Source organism: Mytilus edulis, chromosome 14 (assembly GCF_963676685.1).
Source record: "Mytilus edulis chromosome 14, xbMytEdul2.2, whole genome shotgun sequence".
In the NCBI taxonomy this organism is placed as follows: Eukaryota; Metazoa; Mollusca; class Bivalvia; order Mytilida; family Mytilidae; genus Mytilus; species Mytilus edulis.
The window spans coordinates 57,549,809-57,572,618 of NC_092357.1; the positions used below are offsets into that span (position 1 = coordinate 57,549,809).

At 31.7% G+C, this 22,810-nt stretch overlaps 1 protein-coding gene across 1 annotated transcript; it reads left to right on the plus strand.

Annotated features, from left to right (window-relative positions):
* Positions 1-450: 450 nt before the first annotated feature.
* On the plus strand, positions 451-22,276 carry LOC139503144 (uncharacterized). The gene is made up of 13 exons (XM_071292873.1): positions 451-574; positions 2,781-3,029; positions 4,541-4,852; positions 6,804-7,166; positions 7,890-7,999; positions 9,289-10,497; positions 12,828-12,867; positions 13,859-14,139; positions 15,664-15,691; positions 16,328-16,654; positions 19,864-20,142; positions 20,802-21,143; positions 22,157-22,276. The coding sequence occupies exons 1-12, from the start codon at positions 505-507 to the stop codon at positions 21,134-21,136; spliced, it is 3,603 nt and encodes a 1,200-aa protein (XP_071148974.1). The 5' UTR covers positions 451-504; the 3' UTR covers positions 21,137-21,143; positions 22,157-22,276.
* The last annotated feature ends 534 nt before the right edge of the window (positions 22,277-22,810 follow it).

The window sequence follows — 22,810 nt, forward strand, 5'->3', positions numbered from 1 at the left end:
TGATTATATTCCATTGGAAATAATAGTCCAGCAGCAACAGTATCGACTTGCACATGTTGAATATTACACTATAAATGTATAGAAAACAGTTAAGCATCTTTTTTTTCTCCAGTTAAATTTATAACATGCTATTCATTACTAGAATAACTAGTATATACTTATAACATTAACATGACATAAGTCATACAATAAAATAGTTTACTGATAATAAAAACAAAACAAGGAAAATAAGAATCGGTTAACCCAGGACGAAGCGGGTGTTAATTGTGCTGGATCAGCAAATTTCGGGATCATCGAGTGTTTAATTTGTGCCTCAGCATCCTAATTATGTAGGAGGAGGAGCGTATGAAAAGTAAGTGAAAGTTATAAAATGCCAATTGTTCAAAGAAATATAGGGGTACTATAAGAAATTAGCTTAAAGATTTATAAAAACATGTATTGAAATTCAATCAATAATACGCTATTCATCACCAGAATATGTAATCTGCTGTGTTGTAGACTGTCATGGCAAAGGAAGACCCCGAAATGATCACAGGAACCCTAAAGCAAATAGATAAAACACATTTAGTCAAAGGTAAGATTTCAATTTGATTAAGTGGTATGTGTGGAATACAACAATGAATGAGACAGCAGCCCACTGATTTAAACCCATTCAGATTTGTATATGATCAAATGATACGTACTGTATCTATATAAAAAAAGATAGCATCATACTTATTTAAGTATCATAAGAGTTATAGGTTTCAATAATAGACTTGTACCAAAATATGTGTCTATGCTACGGAAGCATGTAAGGTTCATCCTTTTTTATATTTTTTTCAAATTGTCGACTTTAATCGTGAAACTATCAACTTTAATCTTGGAACTATCAACCTTTATCTTGGTAACTCCAAGTATAATCTTAGAATTATCAACTGTAATCATGGAAATAACTGATATTTTACTTCAATCCCACAGTAGTTGTGTTTAACAAAATAAATCTAATCTTCTTATTCATGAAAATCATATAATGATTTTTGCAGCTAAATTGCTTTTGTAAAATGTAAAATAGAAATAGACGTTAAATTCTAAATGGATATGCATTTTTCTTTCAAAACGTTATATTATTAAGAGGTATGCTCTACATATCTAATATAAATATGTTATTTGAAATGTTATTTAAGGCTAATAGTGTTATTTAAAACAATCAAGGAAATTTATACTTGCATGAATATACAGTCCCCGAATCTATGCATATAAAAATTTAAATATTGTAATTAATTAGCTAGAACTAGTTTTACGTATAAGTTATATTCATGAATTAAGAGAAAAAGAATGTCAACATTGGAAGTTAAACATTAGTGAACCATTTTCCTTGTCTAATTCGACCCACAAAAATATTTTTATACTGGAAAACGATAATTATATTTTCTTATGATTGAAAATGAAAATGAGGAATGTGTCAAAAAGACAACAACTCGAACAGATAACAGCTGAAGGCCACCACTAAGTCTTCAACGCATCTCAAAAATCCCGCACCGGGGTGGACCTCATATAGAACATTAAAAAACGTGTACTAGTTCAGTGATAATGGACCTCACACTAAACACTAAAACATATAAATTAACTAAAAAAAAAAAGATTAACAAAGGCCAAAGGGTTTTGACTCGGGACAGGTTAAAAATGCAGCGAAAAAAACATGTTTTGTGAGATCTCACCCCTACAACTCTAGCCATAGTAGAATGAATAAACACAAATCAATTCGCATAGAAAAGCTCAGTTTCAATAAATTTCGTAAATTTTACGAACGCCATCACGAGTTGGTTGACCGTTATGGAATATCCATTTCACAAATGATATCGGATATGTTCCTTATCGAGTTATTGTATTATTATTGTTTTTTATGACTCATTGTACAAATGTAATTTGAATATAAGGTTTAGTATTTAATAAATAAGATATAAGAATTTGAGTAAAATCGGTGTAAATGAATAAGTCAGCTAATTTCCCTTTAAGTTTTTGCATATTTTTTTTTGTGTCAAAGAAAGAACAACTCGACCAAAAGGCAAAAAAGCAGCCAAAGGCCACCAATGGGTCTTCAACACAGCGTGAAAACCCCGTACCCTGATGTGTGCTTCATCTGGTCCCTTAACAAAAATGCGTACTAGTTCAGTTATATTGGACATCATACTAAACTCCAAAATATATCATTGAACTGATAAAATTAAAAATCATATAACAAGACTCACAACAGCCAGAATCTTCTGACTTTAGACAGGCGGTATTAAACATAATTTTTTTAGAACTGAACTCTCCCCTATACCTCAAGCCAATTTAGAAAAAAAGAAGTCTTAGTCAAGTCAAATACTTCAATTATAAGGCCAGCTATTTTTGTTGTATTGGATTACTGTAAAGTATACATGTTTGTATTGTAGGTACAATCTGAACTTGACCCAATTTTATGGTCATTGTTCAATGTTAAGTGTTTGTTTTTTGGTCTTGTTTTTTTTAATTACGACAAGCAATTGATCTACTATATTTGGTCTTCAAAATATTGTATTGTGTATATGTCCGTCTGCAAGGATTTATCTGACCTTGAACTCATAATCACAGATGATAGGTTTATGTGATACATTCAATAAAACCTTAATCTTTAAGACTCAACACAACAGCAATGGCCAGTAATGCAGGCGAGACATTTCAATATGTTCACTCTTGTACTTAAATGAATAAAAGTTAAAGAATATGTATTGGATTATGTGTTACTTCCTGTTGATATTGCTTGTATATTATACATGCAGGACCTTATGCAGAAATAAAGATTTTTTCGGATATGGAATTTCAAGGTCTGTTAAGCAGCGGATCATACAAATGTTACTGGAACCGTGTATTTCTTACCGGTCCATTTGGTGTCGGCAAGACATGTTTAGCCAAAATTCTAGTGGGAGATGAGGCTCCAGAACATCGAGAGTCAACAGATGGTATATGGATTTATCTCGGCAGAGCTGGAATGAATATAAAGGAACGTTGTTGGATTTTCTTGGAAAAGGGTATGTAAACTTTAAGAATATATACAAGAGAAATTGACTTAGGAACTGCATCTCAGAGTAATGTGTTTAAATTTGAATAAGAGATTGAACCCATATGTTAGGTCAAAGTTCGAATTATATATTGTGAGGTTAATATATATCTCGAGTTACACTTTCAGTTTTAAACTTAATCAATTGTTTTTTCGTTAATTTCCGTCTATTATATTGGTCTCTGCTTACTCCTTTGACCTTTGGTGGTAAATCCGTGGGAAGCCCACCATTATTATGTTTGATTCTTCGTAAACATACTGAATATGACTAGCTTTGGGGTACCATAATAAAACATTGTAAAACTTTCGAAAATCACTGATAGGCATATACAATTGTCTGTTTATGCACATAGTTTCATACGCCTTACTTGACACTATTTAAGGAAGTACATATATAGAAATCTATACCTTGAAGGCAAATATGAATAAGTCAAAAATTCAGATAACACAATTTTTCAAAAATTGCCTGACAGTGAAATTATTATGTTTTATTTTCTGAAAAAAATCTTGTCTGTTCTTCATACAACCTTTTACAGTCGTCTGCCTGTGTATTATTTTACATACCTAATTGGAAATTGTAAATGGACACATTTAAATGGAAAACATGCATATTATTGGCCGATAAGCCTTGTGACGACGATTTATCATACCGACATTTTGTAACGTCCAGTTGGTTTCCTTTTCAAGACTATAAATTTCTTTGTCATTAGGCAGCAGTCGGCTAATATTTTAACATTCTTTTACTATTCAAATACTATACTTGTGCGTCTATAGGTTATATGTTAGCCTTAGCTGGTACTTTGGTGGGTTTTAAGATGCAAACAAATGTTTCAGTTACTCCTGAGTTAAAATGCAGAAATTACTTCAAATACATTTTTAAGATTGTCCTTCTATACAATAATCCCCATTGGTGAATAGAAATATTGTCACCATAGGTCTTTTTCCGAACGGCAAAACTCTGCTGAAAAAGAGTCATCTGTTTGGTTGTATGGGATGTATACAACCATTTAAAATGGTGAGGTTTAATCAGATGCCTATCCATTATACCATGGTTTTCCAGTGGCAGCACACATTTCACCGACATTTATCCTGGACGGGCTCCTTTACTGGTTCTGCCTATTTTATTTATTGTTAACTTGTTCTAGTCCCGAAAATTCATGAAATATGTTACTGAATGTTAAGCAAGCAACAATCAAAGTTCAATTTCTAGTTCAACCTTTTAAAAAGACCCTTAGGTTACTTGTTTGAAATGTTTTACGTTTTATTAGCTGCCTGTCATGAGGGCAGGGGTAATCGTAATCAGTAATCAGTTGTTGTCGACTACTTTTGCAATGTGATTATATATCACCATGCTATTTCTTGCTTAACCATACGTAGCAATCTAAGAGTTTTTTCTTAGTAGATGTGAATTTATGTTTTGCAGTGATAAAAAAATGTCTTGGAAACAAACTTTTGTATGATGAATCAGATAACATATTTCAGGGACTATATTGAATGCAACCGTGCAAAGTTTGCTAAGGAGTAAAGAAATGGCAATACCAGGTATTGAAAAATTTAACGAGGATATGGCAGATTCTATTGATGCTAAACACAGGGAGGAAATCCAAAACAAAGGTTCTATATCATCTAGTTCATGTCAAGTTACGTCCAGTCCAGGGGCTGCAAAACGTAAAGAGGAAATGCCAGATCGAATTGATGTTAAGTCTAATGTCAATACTCCTGGTGTACTCGAACTGAAGTCAAGGTTGAAAGCTTTCTTCGGTCTCTCAAGTCGAAAACAGAAAGTATTAAAAGGTATTTGATGTTAGTATTATGTGTGAATATAAATCATGCCATATTAAGTGGACGTCTGGTCTTTCTTGTCAGTGTCAAAATGAGTGTTGTGCCAAACCTTGTCCATTTCACAATTTATTTTAACGAAGAACGTCATTAAACAGTGAAAAGTTGTGACATTTGACCACAAGGTTCCATTCTTCAAACAGGAGGTTGAGATTGATTTTGATGGTTACGGTCCAAACTGTTTAAAAAGGACAAACAAAATAGGATGTATATGTCGCCGGACAATTACTTGTGTATAAGACTATGGATCTCTCTGAAATTGTACCACCGTTTAGGAATGAGGAGTCCAACAAAAAGTAGGTTTTTTTTATGTTTCACGATTTAGGTATAAATGTTTGGATATTTGTGAAATTATACGACAAGGTCTTATACTTCAAAATGACGGTTTGGATTGATTTTGGTTTTTATGGCCCAAACTGTTAAAAAGGACCGAAAAGTAGGATTTAAATGTTCCCGGACAATTATTTGTGTATAAATCTATGGATTTTTATGAAATTTTACCACTGTTTATGAATGAGGAGTCCAACAGAAAGTAGTTTTTTGTGTTTCAGAACTTGAGTATAAATCCTTGGATATCTGTGAAATTATACGAGATTGATTTTGGTGGTTATGGCCCAAACTGTTACAATTTATAAAACGGACCAAAAACTACGATTTAAATGTTTCTGGACAATAGCTTGTGTATAAGTCTATGGCTCTCTATGAAATTATAGCTAAAGGTGTCAACAAACAAAGGAAGGTTATGTATTATTGTTGAGATAATGGGCAAACTGTGTAGGAAGTAGTGACCAGAAAGACTTTGATTCCTATGGTTCCTGACAACATATTGAATATAGGTCTATGGGTCTCTGGAAATTAAAACCACAATGATCCGTACTGAAAATGGAAAGCTGCTAATGTTTTTTTTTGGGTTAAGGCCCTCATCATTTTTTTTTACTAAAAGGGACTAAACGATTCTTTTTTGTACTTTGCATAAATTGCTTTTTTCTTTACAGATATTAGTAGGGGTTTAATTCAAAAACTTGAATTCTTTTGTATCTTTAATATGCTATTCATATTTTTTTTATTGTGGACCCTTTTTTAAGTTGATCCTCATTGAGGTCTAGAGTATCCGACATAAGACTTGTTTTGATATAGAAAAACAAATGAAGTTAACGAATTTTTAAGCTGAATCTTAACATGTATTTAGATTTTAAAGTTAAGAACCGGTTTTCAAATCGGCCCGAATCGGAGTCTTAATTAACCATTGTTCAAATTAAACAAAACAATAATTCATAAAGTTCTTTGATATGCCGTATCGAACTATGTATTTAAAGTATAGCCTTAATGTCCCTATTATCAATTTAGTCTATTTTGAGTCTGAATAAATCTAAATAAACTTATGTTGATTTCATCAGAAATTTAATTGTAAAGATTCATTAATATGCTTTATCTAACTATGTATCTTTATGTTTTACAAAATGTATGTTTTACTATTATAGAAAAAAAGTTTTTATACAACATTTATTCTGAGTCATAACAAATAGCCAACTGCTGACCATTTATCAAGTTTATTTGACTTACCGTTTTGCCAGAACATAGATGTCATCATTTATTTTTTGCGACACATATCCTCTCCGGACGTGGTTGCATCTAATTACACCCCTCACAACAAAATGCATGACCAATTTTAACAATTTTTTTACTGCCTAGTACATGTAGAATGGATAAGTCCAAGGAATGACTATATTGTATTCCCCTGTCTAACATTTGACAATTATTCTTTTTAAATATTCGTTTTTTTATCAATTATACGCATAATATATGTGATTAAGGAAACACACGTTTTATTTTATCAAAATATACGACTATCTTGTTTTAATTATCAATTCTTACATACACAAATCAACATATATGTTGTTTTCAGGTCAAAATGTTGCAAATCTTAAATCTTCAAATGATGAAAGTGCTCTGATGCATGGAGCTACTAGAGATGATAGTGCTGGGAGAGAGGGAGACACTAAAGATAAATTGACTGCCAAGGACATTTCAGAGGAGGAGATTATTCAACTAATCCGATCTGAATGTAATAAAGGCAATTACGAAATGGTAATTGTCCCCATAGATTTATGGGACTTTGGCGGTCAAAAGATATATCACTTGACACACCAACTCTTCATATCTAGCAGAGGCACTTTTGTATTGATATTCAATGGTAGTAAAGGTATTAACGAAGAAATACCTGACTACATAGACTTACCTGGCTGTAAAAACCAACAAAATACAGCAGGTATGGTACCATTTATAAATAGTCAAGACAATCTATCTATTTACATTCAAATAAGATATGTTTATAGCATTTCAATATAGGTTAACTGTTGATCGCCTTAGCTCTCTTTGAATATTTAAGGTCTCAATATAACAAACAATAGGCTCTTCTGCAAAGATTTATACAGCAACAGGGTCAGCAATACAAGATCTGGTATTGGTTAATTTAACATCTAGATGAACTGATTATTAATTGTTTTAAATCAATTTTTTTTATCCAGTATAAAGAGGGAAGAATTCCATTGTTCTGGTTTTTTTTAAAATCTAAACACAAGGAGTGGAAGCGGAAGATCGATTTGTGATGTTCTAAAATCATCTCGTCGTGAATGCTGATATGTATAAGAATGATTATGCCTACATGTTATCCCTACATTCTGTTGTTGCTTAATTCAGTTTATGATTCATGCAAATAACACAGTATTGTTTGAGGCTATGTCAGCAGGAATACAAAATATTTTTCCTAAAGGAATAATTAATCTAACTACTGAAATGACCGGAAAGTTGTTTTTGTATTAAATTCAACAATGCTGCTAACACATGTAACAATTGAAAAGATTGATATGATTAGATAGTGTTTGTGGGAATCAATTATTTTCATTTACTTATAAATGCTTATTGATCATTAATTATTGAAAGACAATTTTTCACTTTCAAACATATTAACATGTATGTGTGTTCGTTGCAGTCTATCTCGTCCATTGGGTTAATTCAGTCCTTACATATTGTAAGACCTTGACTGAAAATGGAGGATACCCAAAAATCAAATTTGTTGCAACACACAAAGATCAAGTAAAAGTAAGTACTGACATAATTAAAGAACTTTGTAGCTCTGATACTTTGCCATGTAAGACAGAGTCGCAATTGGAAGTTGTGTAAAGAACCCATTCGTTGGTTTTCCCCTATATCTCCAAAACTACAGAAATGATTGAAATATGTTGAAGAAATGAACCTGTCACAATGAAATATTTTGTGGTATTTTGATCATCCGTCGGATTTACTAGATGGTACATATTTAAGTATAATATACTCTGAAAGTTTTCAGCCTTAATTATTGAATATTCACAGAAAGATTGCAATCAAGTGATGCACTTCTATTACACAATTGTTCGAAGATTTTTTTCTCTCATTTTCTTATCTTAGAAATGAGTTATTTTCAACAAAACATTTTTGATGATGAACTAGATTTGTGCTATCAGCTCCTATTGTTGTTAACAAAGATAATCTATTGAACTTCGAAGAATGAATTGTAGTTGTGCACCTGCCACTTAGTTCTTCTTTAATTATTTTCTAATTGTTCTACACTTAATTAATCTCAATAAAAAATTTAAAAATTGTTGACACATTTTAGTTGTATTCAAGATCTCTGAAAAAAGTAAATTCACAAAAATACTGAACTCCCGAGAAAAATCAATCGGAAAGTCCCTAATCACATGGCAAAATCAAATGACAAAATACATCAAACGAATGGACGACAACTGTCATATTCCTGACTTGGTACATTGGTGGCATTTTCAAATGTAGAAAATGGTGAATTGAACCTGGTTTTATAGCGCTAAACCTCTCACTTTTACAACAGTCTCATCAAATTCCTTTATATTTACAACAATGCGTGAACAAAACAGAAATAATATATAAAATAGTCAAAATATTAATACAGCAGTCATCACTGTTACAAACTACACACAAAACTAACCTGAACATTCTGTATAAACCAAAGTGCATCTGAGATTTGATCCATCAATAATCATGGCCGCTGTTGCTAGAAATATGTAATGTAGTTGGAATGCATTTTTATGGCTTTCCCCCCACTTAACAACATCAGTTAGTACCCATGTGACAGTTTAAATGGTCAATTGTTATCTCCTATGGAATTCTCTAAACGATTAAACATTATTTTTGGAACTATTACTGTTAACATTTTCATTTTAAGCAATCGTCAAAAGTTTTTGCCATATCTTATTGTATTAATATATCCAAGGGTAAAGTGAGATTAAATTCAAGGAGACGAAAATTTTAGATTATCCTGTAAAGACAATAATGAAGGAGGATTGTAAAGATAACGTTTTGATCTGTTTATATTTTAGGGTGATATTGAAGAACAGAGACGAATTTTAGAAGACTCAATCGAAAAACTCTTCGAAAATCATGGAGGAAAACAACATCTTCAATATCAACCACTTATTTTTGTGGATGCAAGAAACAAAGAGGACAAAGAATTAGAGACATTGAAGAAGCAGTTGGTGGAAGTTGCATTAGACCATCCTTGTTGTGGAGAACCTATGCCAACAAAGTTTGTACCCCTTGAACTTCAATTAGCCAAAAAAGTAGAGGAGAAAAAGAAAGTACTATCCATTGGTGAACTGAATGACCTTAACCAGCAGAATGAAAAACATGCATTAACCCCAGATCAGCTACAAAAGTTCCTGAAGGTTAACCATGCCCTGGGAAAACTGATCTACTTCGATGAAGCTTGCTTGAGAGATAATGTGATCATAGATCCAGTATTTTTGGTAGACGTGCTACGTTCCATCGTTACTGACGAACAGTTTTGGCCAGAACGTCTCATTGAAATATTAGGAGACCTCAAAGAGAATGGAAAATTGTTGAAAAGGGATTTACATGAAATATGGAAACAAGACTGTTTCAAGGAGATCTCACAGCATAAAGATTATATGGTAGAAATGTTAGTTCATCTGGACATAATTTGTAGACAAAAAAACGATGAAAATGAATCTGAAGTTTTCTTAGTTCCATGCATGATAAGCACCAAAAGAGAAGACAGCCAACAGATAGACTTTGACAGAAGCATACATCTGGCTTATAGGTTTAAGGAGGGAGTTGTACCACCTGCTATCCTTTACCGATTCATTGCGACTTTCATATCAATGTGGAAGCTTCGAGTCAGCACTAAATCCAGTCGCCTGATGATCTTCACGGACAGTGCTGATGTTACAATTGATAATGAACACGATATGAGAATTGACATTCAGGGGAACAGAATCATAGTCTCTCTTTCTCACCAAGAAAGCCAAATTTCCATTGTACATACAATAGCATCAACAGCTCAGGAATGCCTCACACATGCCATTACAAACATTTCCAATTTCTATTTCTCAGTTTCAGACGATTCTGATTGTACTAGAGATTTGCCATTTACCATTCAGATTGGTATAGTTTGTGGGTCAGATCTTTGCTTTTTTGACCACATGTTGAAATGTAAGGGGGAATGGACATGCCCTGATCACAATAGAATACACAAGACTAATATTGTGTCTATGTGGTTTGCAGACAAGGTATCTGTGTTTTATATAATATTAAATACGTTTTTCTGTTTGGATGAAGAGTAATTTCACTATTAAATGAACTCATAAACAATCATTTGGATTTTTACAATCGTAGAGGGAAAAAGAGAAGAAAAACGAAACGATATCAACACTTTATAAAATGTATACATTCAAAGCGCTTTACTTATTTGCCATCATCAAGAACGCTTAATGCCGAATGTTTTAAAGCCAAAGGTGTATACTACTATCGATTCTTAAATTTTTGAGAGGTCTTCATTAATGTTTATGACGACACTGAATGAGTATCGCATTTAAAAAAAAACTTGCATTCTGTTGTTCAAATCGAAATTGACTGTTTAAGGATGTACTTAGGTGCGGTTTTGGGATTTGTGTCAGATGTTCGAACTCCTTGTTTTTTTTTCCATACAAATCAATGTAAAATATTTTCCCCATAACACCTATTAATATTTTTTAATGTAAGACTTAATAGCTCATTAAATGTCATTTGACAAAATTTAAGCAGATTCTTGATTTTCTTTCTTTTCATTTGAGACCCAAATGATACCAATGTAAATGTAAGGTAAAAGTTTGAGTCAGCCTTTTCCCGACATATTTGTAGATCAAATATCTCGAAAAGGAGCTCCATGACCTATCAATATTCAAAGCTTATCATGATCCTTTACTAATACTCTTTCAGCTTATAGTATCAATTTTATATTCTTGATTTATTTCATTTTACCTAAGATCACCTAAGTACATTCTTACGGTCTAAATAATTTAAAGAGTAAAATGTTATATAGATCACCCTAACAGATAAAGAACGCATCTTTAATAACAGTATTCCTTGTGATATTTTGAATCGCAAAATAAGGAAAACTTCAGCTGGTTAAGTTTTATTTCCCAAAGGCATCACCAGACCAGTAGTCGGCACTTATGTCATAATTATATATATATATTAACTGTTTACAATTTTTTTTTAATACTGAGGCTGTTCTACCCCAGGATGAGGATTAGATTACCTTAGCTGTATTTGCCAAAACTTTTCGGATATTTTTTATCCTCAATGTTTTTCAACTTCGAACTTTATTTGGTCACTGAAGAGTCTTTTGTATACGAAACGCACGTTTGGAGCAAATATAAAATTCCAATCCTGTTATCTATGATGATTGTACTTGCATTGAACTTGATTTTTTTCAATACATTTAAAAAGAGGCAAGCATCCTTTAAGTATATGTTATGAAGCTTATTAGGTGAAAAACGTATATGCATGTCGTAAAATGATGTATAAACATTGCTTTGACTATAGATTGGGTACTTTTTAAATTGAAAAAAAATATATCTGATTTATACTAGAACATACAAGAAAAATGAACATTATTGCATACAAGATAACACGACACACACTAAATAACAGGTTTCTGCTTTTAGACGCTTTTAGACAAGTTCATTTTAAAATGTTACATCGTTATTAATATTTGTGAATGTTCAAGTCTCTGCTAAACTAATGCCGCAACATTAGACCAAACTGTAAAGATCAGTTTGAAATGGCATAATTTACTTTGCCAACAAAATCAATTATCAAAAGTAAATGAAAAATGCTGATTTCAGAAAACTCGAATATAGTTATCAAAGGTACCAGGGTTATAATTTATTACGCCAGACGCGCGTTTCGTCTACATAAGACTCATCAGTGACGCTCAGATCAAAAATGTTGTAAAAACAAGTACAAAGCTGAAGAGCATTGAGGACCCAAAATTCTAAAAAGTTGTGCCAAATACGACTAAGGAAATCTATTCCTGGGATAAAAAAATCCTTAGTTTTTCAAAAAGTTCAAAGTTTTGTTACAGAAAATTTATAAAAAAATGATCACATAATTGATATTCATGTCAACACCGAAGTGCTGACTACTGGGCTGGTGATACCCTCGGGGACGAAACGTCCACCAGCAGTGGCATCGACCCAGTGGTGTAAATAGTTATCAAAGGTACCAGGATTATAATTAAAGTTACTCGATGGTAGTTACATTATCAGTCCCTTTATGCACAAAAACTAATATATTTATTTTTATTTCAACTTCATCATACTAAGTGTAAAACCGACATGTGTAGTTTATTTAAATGTAGAACAGACATGTTATAAGTTACCGATATTTAATATAGATCATCCTTCTTCTCGAATATATTCATTTATCAGTTATGTTTGTTTTATATTGACAAATGTATTTATTTATGATATATTGTATTTGCATATATATCATATTTGTACTGGTGAGCATCGTTTGCTCCAAGCAATAAAAAATTGAATGTGTATTGATAACTTTAGTTTTCTGTATCTTTCAGTTACATACAGAGGGTGACATATGCCGGGTTGATTGTCCTGGTAAGAAATATCTTAGAATTACAATCAGTAGTTTGATTTGATAGTATTGATAACCGTACCTCTAACAAACATTATTTTAAAGGTTTTTGTGGTAAATTATAAAAGAAAAGAATATTCAAACAAAAGATAAATTAATATTGGAAGCTGTATTGTGTGATTCATTCCATTCTATACATTTATATGCTTACACATAATGACTATGAACTGCAAATAAGATTTTTGTTTTTGAAATTTCGGATTTCAGCCTTAGTATGTGTTTGTTTTTACTCTTCGTCAATTTCCTTTTAACCAAATTATTGAAGCAGTGTATCCCTTATGATCAATAATTCACTGTTTACCTTGTTCACTCTGTCTTTTAGAGGTTTTAAAAAAAGTTTGTGCATTTAAGGAGTAGGCTTTTGTTATTACAAAATCATTCATAATTATTGTTTTCTGAAAGGGTAGGGTTTGATGCATCAATTGCCATAGTCTTGTCGAAAATTACTTGCATTTGTTTTATTAATGGTATATTATTAGGTTTTGGATTATCCCCCCTCCCCCCAAAGAAAACGTTGAAAACACTTGTAGGTAAACATGTATAGTTGTGTGTGTTCTCATTAGGAATATCTATGACTGTTTAATTGCGATGTGGGAACATATTTGTAAGTAAATCTGAAATGTCGTGTTATAACTATGGTGTGAACCTGAACTATTGAATAAAATTTGTTAACCAGCAAACAATTCTGGCTCTCATAAGTAATACATGTTTTTGTTAAACGTTTTGAGAAAAAAAGTGATTGTTTAACTTCTGAAACAAATTGTGAATCAATTCTTATTTATAAACAAAAAAAAAAGCTACATTTAAGCTTTAATGTTGTTTTTTTCAGTAACCGACAGTGTCTTAAAGCTAGGTACAATTCATGCCTTTAAAATAAAATTTGCTAGTTTTAACTTTTATACAAACTAATCCAACGCATTAAATTGTAGTCATGTAAGTTACCATATATTTCAGGTTTAGATATGGCATGGCTAGATAGTAACCCAGATGATAGACACTTGGGACGCTTAGCAGCTGAAATGACAATAGAAGAAATAAGGAAAATGTATATTCACATAAAGGACAAAAATGCAGTTAGGTCTTGGGATAAAATTAAAGAATCAAGCAACAGATTGGCCTTTGATGTCAACATGAACGCTCTATACGATTGGAAGAAAAGTACACAGTCTGCTACATTTAAGCAGCTTCAGAACAGTTTGAAAGAGGAAGATATCGGCATCCACAAATTATGTCAGGTATACATTTTACTCATAAATTGTTACTGATGTTTTATTTAATTTGATATCCTTGAATGCATGTTCTTACTTAAATAACAGATTTGGAAAAAAAATTGTAAACCAATGATAGTCTCTCTTATCATGAGTAATAAAACAACTATGATAGTAAGGTCTCCATGTCTATCAGATACAACTAATAGATTAAATTAAGTTTAAATGTTCGTAGTCAAACCCGAACATCAGATACTAAAATGTAGTATGTCAACTACGAAAGGGCTTTTGTTTGCCTTGTGGTCTAAGTTGTTTATTGCAGATTGTACAAGCTTGTTCTAGCATGTCAGGACTTATGTTATTTTTTAACCTAAATGTCATGATTCTTTGGTAAATATGTAGCTTTCATAGTTAGGTACCTTTTTCTCTGCTTCCATTTTTAATAGTCAATCATATTGTTGTATTGTTTGACTGTAAATATTTCAATATTCCTCGAACATGGTTCACCTGACCTTAACCAGAATGCATGATACATTGGTCAACGTTAAGTTTTTGTGTTTAGTTCATTTGTTGGAATCAGTTTATGAGTGATATGTCACATGTATTTGGTGTATAGATAAACTGTTATTGGTATAAAAAGTAAAATCACAAAAATACTGAACAAGTTATAATAAGTTTGTCCGATAGGGTTCATATGATGTACTCTTTTTTCATAGATAATAGATAATGTTTCTTTCAAAAGAATCCTATAGTTAATCTTTACCTCAAAGTTTTCATAATACAACTCAACAATTATTATGAACTCATTCATGACAATACAAAAGAGAGGCGAAAGATACCAGAAAGGCCATACAAACTCATATCAAGATAAACTGACAACGCCATGGCTAAAAAAGAAAAAGAATAGCAGACAAATAATAGTGCACAAACTCAACATAGAAAACTGAAAATTAAGCAACACAAATCCCACCAAAAACTGGATTGACTCATGTGTATTACAGCTTTTGCATCACTACGGATGATAGTACCAAGTTGTTTCCTGTTAAAGACCAAATGTTTGACTCACTGCTTGTGTGCATTATCTAATAATTTCAATTTTCCATTAAATAGAAACAAAAGAAAATGTCAAAGTTTAACGAAGTTTGAAAAACACAATGGATCTGAACATCAACGAAAAAAAAACCAAAAAACAATCATCTGTAAATTTATTGTTAGGTTTGACGCAGATCCAGCTAAAGTATGATATTTAAAATAGTCGTAATTTGTTGAAAATAAAAGTCATCAGCTGAAAAGGGCTATAATTTGACCACAAAGTTTGAGAGGTCTTTTATTGATAACAAGATACGCTTTTTTAAATCTTTATAACCGTACTGACCTAGGTGTTGATATGATTTATGGTTCCTTACTAATTCCCCCTCTATATACCATATTGAAAACTATTTGATAATTCCTGTCATTAAAATCCATTTGTCTGGAAAAAAATAACATCGGTACATAAGGATTGTTGTGAAAGAAATTTCAAGCATGTTTGTAAAATTTTTGTAATTTTAGATTTTAAGAGAAGTTCAAACAGTGTTGGGTAAGTGAACATATATAATCTTTAGAAACAATTCATAACAAACTCATCACAGATTAACATTGTAAACGGTAGACACGCCTTTCTTATACGAAAAACTCTTCATTGAAGTCTAAATGAAACAATAAAAAAGAGTGAAAATATATAAAAGACAAAGTTGAAGAGTAGTGAGGACCTACTAATCTGAACGCTTCTGATACGGATAGCAACATTCATCAAATATACAAGATCTTTAATAATTCAACTTAGATGACTCAGTATATGAGATACTGCCCTTCAAATGCTATTTTAGCCATTTTTTTTCACTTATTATATTGAAAGATATATTAGATATAGACACAACTGTATTTATGATTATTCAATACCAATGTACGTGGATATCATAGGGAAAAGATGAACTACCAACTTAAATGTTCAACTAAAATCAACATTTTATTGACTATTACAATGTTTCATGCAGACTTTTGCAAAACCTGGAAATCAACGATTCACAAAAATCGTATTTTTTCCTCCTACAAAAAAAAGAACCTATAAAAATAAATGAATCCACAGTAAGTCAGCACTGTTGTAATGGTCTGTTGATTTCTATTGTTTTGCAATTGAAATTAGATGAAAAATTATGTTGATGTACAATTTTAGACCAACCAAGAGATGTGTTACTTCTTAGACCGTCAGAGTCAAATATACAACAACTGCCTAATCATATAGGAGACCAAACATATCAGCTTGGAATAGAACTTGGGCTTAAAGTTGTTGAGATGCAGCAGATTGAAAGAAACCATTTGAGAAATCTTCGTGGCCAAACAGAAGAGGTGCTAAACAAATGGAGAAGACGTCCAGAAGCTACATTTGAAGTTTTAGTCAAAGCTCTGCACCGTATTGAATTATCCAGTGTACTTTCATACATAACTTACGAAGTAGAGTTAGAGGAAACAAAGGAGGTAGAATTAGAGGGAAAAGTTAAAGGTGTGTACAATCATACAGAGTGATCCATCATTGTCTTACTTTAACTATGTACATGATGTATATACGTTCAAAAAGAAAAACTAGCAGATCAATTTTACTCACATTTTATCTTATTACCTACCTCTCAAAGTCTAATATCACTTAAAAGAATTCATTTTTAAATATGATTTCTGTAATAACCAATATAAATCAAAATCGTCTATGGGACCAAACACATGAATATGATCATTTATCAATGGCAATTTATTTTTTTATATTTTGGTGTTTTATTTTCCAACGACCCAAACTATACTCCTACTGTCTTTTCATAATTAATCTTAGCTCCCGATGCTTTCTCGTATATTTCTGAAACCTTAAATGTATCCTCGATTAATTCCTCTGTTCTATTAAAAAATTGGGTATCGTCTGCAAAAATGTTTATCTTAACCTAGTTCTTTTCAGTTTCTGTGTTTGGGTGGGATAAATTTATTCCATGAGTTTTTGATCTAATCCTAATTGTAGCTGCCATCGGCACTGAATGTAAAATGTATAGCATCGGCGATATTGAACAGCCCTGACGGATTAATCTAGAAATTGGGACATATCATGATTAAAACCGTTAGTCATTTAACAAGTTTCAGCATTTTTTTGCAACATTTTAACCCATTCCCGAAAAGTTTCCCCAAATTGAAATGTTTCTAAATACGCATCTTACCACTCTTATTCTGCATAATCAAAAGCTTTTGTTAGGTCAAGAAAAGGGATGGATCCTTCCTCGTTTTCCATATTTATAAAATCGAAAATATCTTGCAGCATACTATTAGAATCAAAAATATTTCTTCCCTTAACAAACCATTTTTGATCTGTTTCTAAAATTGATGGTAGAACTATTTTAAAACGTTCAGCCAGAATTTTTTAGCACATTTTATAGTCTAGTTTTAATGGTGTTAAATTTCGCCAGTTCATAATATACTCCCTCTCCCCACTTGTATATAACAAGCTTATCACTCCAAGTATCTGCGTTTCGGGAAGTTTCTTTTAATATTTGCGTAAGCTCGTTTTGTATCAGAAACCAATACTCCTGATAAAATTCTGCAGTTATGTCATCTTCCCCTGGTGATTTATCCCCTTTCAGAAATTTATTTGCTTTGAACATTTCTTCTTTTGTAATTTAACTATCACATAAACGATTTCTGCTTCTGATAGAGTTTTAATTATGTTCCAGACCATATGAGTATTTGGACCATACGCGTATACGTATGGTCATGACCATATGAGTAAATACTTATCTGGTCCGACCGTACGCGTATGGTCGGGGGTAATTAACAAGTTTACACTCAGGTAACACCTAAACTCTTCCTAAGGTATAACCCTTGTAATTGTCACGTCATTATAAGACGATATCAAAGGTTATTTCATTATATTATGATAAAAAATACGCAATTTCGTGCATTTTATTTTACTCGCTAGTCACTATAGTAAACACATGTTATACATATAGTCATTACCGACTTGTTATTATGAGTGCATTGAAATATGTCGACTTAGTTAGATATTTTCATAATTTCATAAATTACTGTTATGAAATTTCCCGAGACCTTGGTATTACTGCACGCAGCTGATAAGAATGCTAGCTTTTCGCTTGAATGCAAATGATGTAACTGCAAAGGATTGTGCACAATCGAGACCTGCAAATGCAGAAAAAGTTATGGTACCTAGTGGAAGTAAATGCCATCCTAAGCGTAATGTTAGGAATACAATTCGCCATGAAAACAAATGATTTGATTTTTATATAACCTTTGAATTATAAAATTAATACATTTTCATGTAAACATCATTATTATTTTTTAGATAAACTTTATTAATATTCGAAAAATACCTACATGGTCCAAATAATTATATGGTCCGGCCCGTTCATAACCAAACCAGTATATATACTCATATGATCCGACCATACGCGTATGGTCGGACCATTTGAGTATACGCATATGGTCATGACCATACGCATATGGTCCAAATACTCATATGGTCCGGAACGATTACATTATGTAGTATTTTCCCCCAGCCTAACTATTACAACCCCACCTCCCACCTCGACGTAAAATGTATCTCATAATATTTCAATTGTTCGCCAAAGATTTCATTGATATTAATTTTGTATGTGCCATTTTCAGTTTTTATTTTTTACCACGGACGCCATCACGAGTTGGTTGACCATTATGAAATAACTGTTTCACATATGACATCGGATATGTTCCTTACGTCATAACTACAATCCCTTTCCTTTTCATAAATATGACTTTTTACTGGATTTGTTATAACATGAGCAATACGACGGGTGCCACATGTGGAGCAGGATCTGCTTACCCTTCCGAACATAGTGATCACCCCTAGTTTTTGGTGGGGTTCATGTTGCTTATTCTTTAGTTTTCTATGTCATGCATGTCATGTGTTCTATTGTTTGTCTGTTTGTCTTTTTTATTTTTAGCAATGGCATTGCCAGTTTATTTTCGATTTATGAGTTTGACTGTCACTCTGGTATCTTTCGCCCCTCTTCTTTAAATAATAATAACCATCCAATTCAGTGATTTAATCAGTCTCCTACTTGTGATATTAATCAACCATATTTGGTGATTTTTGTCATATTAAAAACTAATCAAAAATATTGCCGGATGAAAAGAAAGAGTATAAAAGAGAGCCGACATAATACCGAAAGGATAACTGTATACAACTAAAACTTACCCAAAAATTTTACTCTTTTTCTTTGTTAGTCATTGCGTTGTCAGTTTATTTTAGATCTTTGAGTATGACTGTCCCTCTGGTATATATATATATATATATATATATATATATATATATATATATACCCCTCTTTTACGATGAAACGAGATATTGGGCAACCTTAAACAAAACATACATTTGTACTCTGATGAATAAAAAGAGCAAGCAGTTCTAATCAAATGCAAGCAGCTTTCTTGTTCCTTTAAAAGAATACATATCCCCAGATTACAAATGGGTCAAATACGAAAAAGAAAAAGAAATGATTGAATAATTCAAGGTATGCCTGGTCATCTGACAAGAGTTATTCAACTCAGAGTTCAAGGTAAATTTTGAAATCTGCTTCACGCAAAACAAACCAAATTAAACATTATATTTTACTAACATATACATTATCATGATTATGAAAGTATAACAGTATTATCAGATTGATTTATATTTCCCAAATACAGAGATAATCATACAGGATATAGATATCAGCCAAACTTTAGATTATATGATGTCACAATTGGTGATATCATCAGATGATAGACGCGGCATTGAGCAGTATGTTAGACAAGATGATCAGAATAAAGCATTGCTTGAAGTAGTGAATAAAAGGGGAGAACCGACTTATACTGTGTTCGTTGATGCCCTACGGAAAAGTGGATACACAGATTTAGCAGATAAATTGAAATATCATTCACAGGAAGAGGGCTCAATTGAAGCATTAGAACAACCTCAAAATAAAGGTATTGACTGTCTTTTTTGTAATGACAATACACACATAGTAGTTTTTGTATTACATGAATGTTCTTGATACATTTGTACTATTATTTGTTTATTTGTTGTTTTTTTTTAATTTTTAGCCACGGCGTTGTCATTTTTTTTCGATCAATGAGTTTGACTGTCCCTCTGGTATCTTTCGAATCTCTTTTTTAAGTTAAAAATATTTGTTTTGAAAAGCGAAAAGTACCAAAGGTACAATCAATCTAGAAGATGATGGTAAATTAAATAATCCATTGCGCAAAAAGAAAAAATGCAACAGTTTTCAAAGCACTACATGGGAATTAAACAATTCAAAAACCCACATAAATATGTGGAAAGGGTAGTCTCATACAGGCTGACCCTACAATCTTGGTTAAACTGTTGTTAATGTTAGGGGTTTGTATTCTTAGTTTTGATTTTCTTTATGTCGTTGATATAATTGCAATGTAAACCTGGACAATGCTGGATGACCCGAGTTTTGACCATCATTCACTTAAATGATTAAAAAAAAACGTACAGTATTTTTTTCTACATTTTCGATTTTATGCTGATCATGACATCCCGAGAAACTCTCGTTGTTTACTCTCATTATACCTGTTTATAAAGTTGAAATTAAAACTTAAAAAAACCCAATAAATTGTAGGATTGTCCGAGTGGATTGTTCCAGTTTATAGAGTTCGTCTACAGAAGAATTACTCAACTATCGTTGACTGTATAAATCATGAAAAAATAGTAGATCATTTAATATCATGTGATATATTGACAATAGCTGATAGTCAAATGATAAATGCCTGTCCAGCACAAATACAAAAGAACAGAAAACTAATGGACATTCTATTGCATGGGAGTGAAAAGGGATTTATTGAATTTCTAAAAGCTTTACGAGAAGACTCTGTTACTACTGAACTGGCAGATGAAATAGAAAGCACATTGGTTACAAGCAGAAATATATCAACCATTCATAGTTGCTACAAATAAACTGGAAGTAGGTTATACGTACATAGATCCTGTATCTTAAAATCTGAAGATCTGTCTGTGTATACTAAGATATCATAAATAACCTGTGTATAAAATGATTTGAAAAACAGAAATTACTATTGATTTGATATTTGGTGCTTTATATTTTTTTTTGGTGAAGATATATATTTTTAATTCTACTAAAAATTTTAGTTGTCAAAGAGCTGTTTAAGAAAATTAAAAAGACAATAACAACACTAAAAAAACTTCAAAAAGACAATAGCAACACTAAAAAAACTTCAAAAAGACAATAGCAACACCAAAAAAACTTCAAAAAGACAAACACCAGTTCACCATACACTTGACATAGAAAAATAAAGGTTGATTGATTAGCATGTCTCTATATCACCACATTACTTATAGAAACAATAACATTCTCTTATAGTTATTGTTAACATTGTACCAAGTGTGATACGAATCAGTGATATGTGACATGATAAATGCCTATATTTGATTGGTTAATCCATCATCATGAAACAATATTACGATAGTTCAATCTATTTTTATATGGTCACTGCTAACGTTCAAATTCAAAACGATTTTTATTACCTTACAGTTTATAAAAAACGAATGTGTGATTTATTCAATAATTTACAAATTACTTACATTTTTCACATTAAAATCTAATCCATGTTTTAATTTTTATAACATTCCGAAGCGAAAATTAAACAAATGTGAGGTTTTAAAGTGTGATGCTGCAAAATGACATACGACACCATGCTGGTATTTTTTTTAATTAAGAATGAAGAGATTGTTTACAAGAAATGGAATACATTTTAATAATTATAAGAATAAGACATAATTTGATCTCAACGACCAGTATTTAATCTAAATATAAAACTTGTAACAGACTCATTATATTGAAACTGAATATCTCATAGTGAGAACAAATCGGCCTACGTTATGAAATATATAATAAAAGATTTTTTTTTTTTTATTTTTTTTTTAATTTCTGTGATACGATATGTCTATGTTTTTCAGAGACAGCATAAAATTCCTGAGACGGAATTCAAGAAATCTTGCTAGTATCACACCATGATCACGTGTGATCCAGTTTTCAATATTAACAACGTATCATGCTTAGCAACAACATAACAGGGAAGAATATGTTTGGCAGAAGATGAAAAAAAATCATTCTTACTTGAGTCTATGTAAATCTATATATTAACAACTCGATATCTTATTTTTTTTCTAAAATTGTGTGGTTTTTGCTTTTTAAGGGCATCCGATACAGTTTCAAGGGAGTTAACTCTTGGCGCGACGTTAAGCGTTCGAATTCCCGCAAAACGTCACTTTTTGCGGGACGTAATGCGTGTAATGTTCCGTAATAAGAAACGTAATGTGGAATTTTTATGCTCCAATTTCTGCTCCAATTTCTGTTTCTTTCTCCCGCATGCTAACTTCTACGCCATTAATATAAGTGCATTCGATTCTAACAGGATAACAGTCTAATAACATTATAAGAAATAAAAAAAATTACTGTTTCTTTGATCTTCAACAAAATATCGTACAGTGAGCAATCTCAAGACGACTGACCCTTTTGTTGCATGTCAATTATCATTTTTATTATCATTCATCATCTATGATTGACATTTTATTACATCACAAGAAACCAATGATATTTTAGAACTAATA